Below are 5,681 nucleotides of genomic sequence, written 5' to 3' on the forward strand. Positions count from 1 at the left end.
CCATTCCTCATTGAATTAATATTCTAAAGTTTTATTTTCTTTGTGCTGATCTGATTCCTCCTCGATACATGTAATAACCCCAAACCCAAACTGGCTGCCATCGAGATGATTCTAATTCATAGCAACCCTGTAAGACAGAGTAGAATTGCCCCATAGTATTTTCAGTGCGGTAAATCTTTATAGAAGCAGACTGCCTCATCTTTCTCCCATGGAGTATCTCGTGGGTTTGAACTACTGTCTTTTTGGTTGGCAGCTGAATGCCTTAGCCAGTGTCCCACAAAGCTCCTGATATGTGTATCATAGGGTAATAATTATTGTTGTCAAAGTTTGTAGAGGAAAGGAATAGCTGGGTTTATTAGTTTCATGTTTGTTCATTTCAGCACTGTACAAACATTCAAAATGGCTCTGAACGTGAAATGCACCCCTCTTGCTGCAGTTTTGATGGGCTCATGGAACGGATGAGAGGAAAAGATCTACAGCTCTTAGAAATGAACAAAGAAAATGAAGTACTGAAAATCAAGGTATGATCATTTTGAGAAATTTCTCATTTTGCATATTGAGCTTTTGAGCCAATAGAATAGATTGTTAGCATTCATGGATCTGACAAGTAGAGCAACATCCACACACAGATTCACACAAGTGCACTCACCGTACAGATGCATTTTCACATTTCATCAAATTTACATTTCACTGTTTTATTTTGGAGACTACATTTATGTTTAAAAAAAAAAACCTTACAAATGTATTTCCATATTTAATGAATATGAATTACAGCATTCTTAGTCAAATGTCTCATTATTTGTTTACTTTGTCTCCTGTGGCTGGATATTTTCTGTTTTCCTTTTGTGTGTGTTTTGTATTCAGTGCTGCAGTGAATATCTTGGTAGGTAAATCTTGGCAGTTGTCTTTGATTATTTCCTTAGGTTAAAACCTTGAAAGATTCATGACACGTCAGCTTCACTGTCCATAATACTCCAACCTTGTCCCATTTCTCTTTCAGGACAATACACTTTTTAGTAGTATTATAAACATCAGTGACAAAATGTTTGCAAGTGAGTGTGATAAGCTGACAGGGCATAGTGAGTTCTTTGAAGGGTGTTGTAACTGGAGGACAGTGACATCTGCGGACTCTAGCTTGGCCTGGCTAATGCCAATGTGGCTGCCTTGGCAGTTTCACTAAATAGGGGTTTCTGACTTTGTTTCCTCATATGAGATAAGTGTCTTTTCTCCTATCCTTGTCTGTGATGGGGCAAATGATATAGCTACCACCTCAGCGTTCTTGGATGCCCATCAAACTGTTCTACCATTAACCCTTTTTAGCATAAATACCAATACATGCACGTTGCTGTTTCGTTCCCAGCTGGAAGCTTCCAGAGAAGCTGGAGCAGCAGCTCTGAGAAATGTGGCCCAGAGATTATTTGAAAACTATCAACGTCAGTCTGAAGAAGCTAGAAAAAAGCATGAGGACAGTAAACACTCACTCCAGGTACCGAGCTAGCAGCTTGTTTTTGGAGAACTAAAGCCCCTATTCATTCATGTCCTTCTTCTTAGAGGAATTTGATGTGAGATAAGCAGTGGGCAAGCCACTTGGCAAACTCTAGAGAGGGAAGGGTATATGTCTTTTGTCCCCAAAAACCAGGAGTCCAAACCTATTGCATTTGGGTTGATTCTGACTCATAGTGACCCTACAGGATGGAGTAGAACTGCCCCATAGGATTTCCAAGCCTATAATCTTTAGAGATGCAGGCTTCCACATCTTTCTGCAGCAGAGGAGCTGGTGAGTTTGAACCATTGATTTCTTGGTTAGCAGCCAAGTACTTAACCACTAAGCCTCTTTAGTCCAGTGTTCAGATGAAGCTGAAGTGCTCAGTTATCACTCTGCTCAGACCACCTGCAGAGAATGTAGGTGGGAAGGAGGCAGTACCACCCACATGGGACCCAAGGCTGGCCTCAGCGAAACTGGCAAGTGACTCCTTTCAGGCGCTGCCTCTGACTAATGAGATGACATACGTTAGTCATTCTACCTCTCTGAACTTGGGTTTTCTTATTTCTAAAATGAAAGAGTGTTGGTTCAGGCAGGTAGTTCTCATTCTTTAGGTTAAATATATATATATTTGAAATTAAATGTCTTAAATAAAATTAATATAAAAGATATTTTTTTAAATATATGACATATATAAACATATGCACACACATATTTTGTTTGGTTTTGATCTGGAGAGTATACTCTAAGACTGGGGGGAAAAGCATATGTGTATGATGTATTTTTACTGAAACATCGAACAGTTAGAAGGGAAGAAGCTGATTCTCACTGGGTTTGGGGGGCAGCTGGGGCTCTGCCAGCTCTGGCTCCAGGAAGATCCCCAGGAGAGCACTGCAGGAAGTCTACTGCATAGGTGAGACTCCTCAAGCTTTGGGCATAAAGGTAATACATGTGGGATGCAGATAGAGAACATGAGCGAGTGAAGCGAGGCATTTTGAGAAGTGGAAGTACACTGTGTGAACGAGCAGTGGGGCCCAGGGATGGGACTTCCTTCAAAGGGGCTCAATCCCAGCAGAGCTGTCAGACCAGAATGCCCACCTGGTATTGTCAAGGGGAGCAAGACACTTTTTTTCTTTTAAAGTGTGATTTCAGAGTTCTGTTCAATGCAGAGAGCTCTGGTGGCAAAGTAGTGGTTAATGCATTTGCGTGTTAACCAAAAGATAGGTGGTTTGAACCCACCAGAAGAAAGATATGGCAGTCTGCTTCCATAAAGATTTATAACCTTGGAAACCCTATGGGGGCAGTTGTACTCTGTTCTACAGGGTCGCTATGAGTCAGAATTGACTCCATGGCAGTGGGTGGGAATCAATACACGCACTTGTGTGTGCATGTGTGCACACGCACACTCTATAGAAGTCAGTAGAAACACTCCCAAGTGTGCCCATGAGCGGCCAAAGGGAGACTTCTCCGCCACAGTCTATCAGCTCCACTCCTGTGATAGGATATAATCCACGACACAGTGAGAATTACTCTGCTTTTATGACACTTTCTCTGATCAAAAAGATATCTTTCTTTTTTAGTTGAACACAGATTTTATTTCTATTCTAGATTAATTGTATTGCAATAAAGTGAAAATTTTTGCTTGTCTTAATTAATCTCACTCTTTCTTACACCTGCTAAGGTACCATACGTGATGGTTACTAATGTAAACATTCTAGGACCAATATTCATGTATTATCCATTTCTATTGATCTATCAGTCTTATATTCCATCAGGTTTATTCTGAAGAAAACACTGAATTCCAAAGAGTAATTCTAAACAACTGTGAATTATTAATTTTTTGATTAGTTGGAAAATTATAGAAGGAGATAACGCTTGTATAGCTTTATTAAAAACAAGAATCTGACAACTGTTTTTCTAACCAAAGGTTAATAAGCTTGCAAAAGAACAGACATTGAAACAGCATGTTGAAAATTTGAATCAAGTTGCTGAAAAGCTTGATGAAAAACACAACCGACTCACAGAATTGGAGAACCTTGTACAGAAAATGGAAAAGGTAAGCTCCTGGAGAGTGGAACTCATGCCGTTTTGACAGAGGCAATGTGAGAATTAAAGACAATAACAACCAAAATGAATACAACATTGAATTAAATAAAAAATGAAGGGAAGGTACCCTTGACAATACTTAATTTTAAGAGGTACTCAATAATGTTAGTTTTTTCACTTAAACATTTAATATGATGCATCTGATATTGATTTGTCTCTCACCAAACACTACACTCAGTTCTTTGTCACATCCTCTTTTTCATACATGTCTATCTGAGAAGGTCAGAAGTTCAAATCCACCAGCCACTCCGTAAAAGAAAGATGAGGCAACCTGCTTCCGTAAAGACTTACAGCTTTGGAAACCCTATGGGGTAGTTCTGCTTTGTCCTATAGGGCTGCTAGGAGTTGGAATCAACTTGATGGCAGTAGGTTTGGGTTTGGTTTTATATCTTAGAAAGAGAACCTGGTGAGGCTGTGAATGGAAGAGATCACCAGGTCCACCTACTCCTAATGGTAGAGTGGGTCCCTGAAAATCAAAGCATGTTTATGTATTAGGATTAGCAAAGTATCCATTTTTGGTCATTCAAGTCCACTTTAAGTTTGTGAAAATTAATGGCTGCACTAGGAAAGATTTAGTTGCATTAAGAAATGCAGACCTGGAGCCATTGAGGCTGGATGAATGCCCAAAGTTATTGCCCTAAGGTAATCTTTATACCTTAAGCCTCAAGCCAAAACTTTTCCCAGAAGTCCACTTTGAATCAAACAACAGTTTAGCTTAATTAGTAAAGTATGCCTCCCTTGAGTACTGTGCTCTTTCAAAGACTTATCAATGTGAGCTGGAATTCACAACAGCACCTCAAAAGATTAGATGAGAAGCTTGGGGGACAGTGACAAGTTATTGTCGGTGGAAAAATTTGGAAAGGGATAGGAATGATGACGTAACTGAATTGTGCATGTTGAAATGGTATATCCATTGCTGTGTATATTTTCACATAATGCAATAAAATAAAGCAAAGCCATCATACAGAAATTAGAACTTGCAAAGGAGATAACTTAAAGAAGAGTAATAAGAAAACAAAAACTAGTAAAAAGTTTGGTGCCATGTTCCTTCAAGTAGATAGCATTCCAAATATATACAAATGACGATCACATAAATCTAATTATGCACACATTAGAATTTGGAATTCAAATCAAGAAATACTCCTTTTTAATAGCAAACCAGACAAAAAAAAAAAAAACTGGCATCTCCAAAACTGAATGAGGGACATAAGAATATAGGCTTTGACTTAGAGTTATTATCACCAATACACTTTTGGTTCATTGTGTTGATTCCCCATCTTCTTCGTCTCAGCCTTAATTTGTTTCATAAGTCTGTGTTGCTTAACGCTGTTTTGGAAAGGTCACGTCAAGAATATTCTATGTCTTATCAAAGTAAGTTCAATTTCAAAACATTTTCCCAAGAATTTAAAGTTCTGTAGCTCTGAATTGGGCTGAATTTATCATAAGGTTTCTACAAGGAAGTCCACAAAATTAAATTAGCTGAATCTTAATTCAATGTTAGTAATATACACAACTCCCTATGTGTCTTGTGCGGCAGGTCATTGTGTGCTGAGTAATAGCACGGTGTAACTGGGCTAGAGTGTACCAAGCAGTTAGTTTGTGTAGGTATGATATTACTTTAAAATTATGCTGTGTGGACAGACTGTAAGATTTGGATGAATACTTTGTAGTGTTAGAATATTTCAGACTGTAATAGAGTTTAACAAACTCATATATAGGGCAGCATAATGAATGTTTGCATTTAGAAAAGAAAACTCTGGAATGCAGATAGGGCTGTAGAACCAAACAACTTGATAAACAAGCTTGAAAGTTATGTTTAGACCTGTGATAATCAGGTGTTAGAGGCCACCTGTCAGTGCCTGGAAATTAACAAAAGGACAACAACAATAAAACAACAAAAACTTGTCACGTTGAGTCCATCCCCACTCACGGTAACCTCATGGGTTGCGTGGTAGGACTACGCTCCATAGGGTTATCATGGGTGTGATCTTTTGGAAGCATATTGCTAGGCCTTTTTTGGAGGTGCCTCTGGGTGGGTTTCAACTGCCATTCTTCAGTTAGTAGCCAAATGCTTAACCATTTATGCCACCCA

The 5,681-nt window shown here is 38.9% G+C and overlaps 1 protein-coding gene across 1 annotated transcript in view; it reads left to right on the forward strand.

Moving 5' to 3' along the window:
* The window catches only part of CCDC68 (coiled-coil domain containing 68), a 28,837-nt gene that overhangs the window by 5,836 nt on the left and 17,320 nt on the right, over positions 1-5,681 (forward strand). Inside the window, exons 3-5 of the mRNA XM_007935554.1 lie at positions 381-521; positions 1,361-1,486; positions 3,411-3,539. Coding sequence (XP_007933745.1) covers positions 381-521; positions 1,361-1,486; positions 3,411-3,539 — 396 coding nt within the window. The remainder of the gene's footprint in view (positions 1-380; positions 522-1,360; positions 1,487-3,410; positions 3,540-5,681) is intronic.

The sequence above is a fragment of the Orycteropus afer genome, unplaced genomic scaffold (genome assembly GCF_000298275.1).
Source record: "Orycteropus afer afer isolate SDZICR_OR568_19922 unplaced genomic scaffold, OryAfe1.0 scaffold00029, whole genome shotgun sequence".
Lineage (NCBI taxonomy): Eukaryota > Metazoa > Chordata > Mammalia > Tubulidentata > Orycteropodidae > Orycteropus > Orycteropus afer.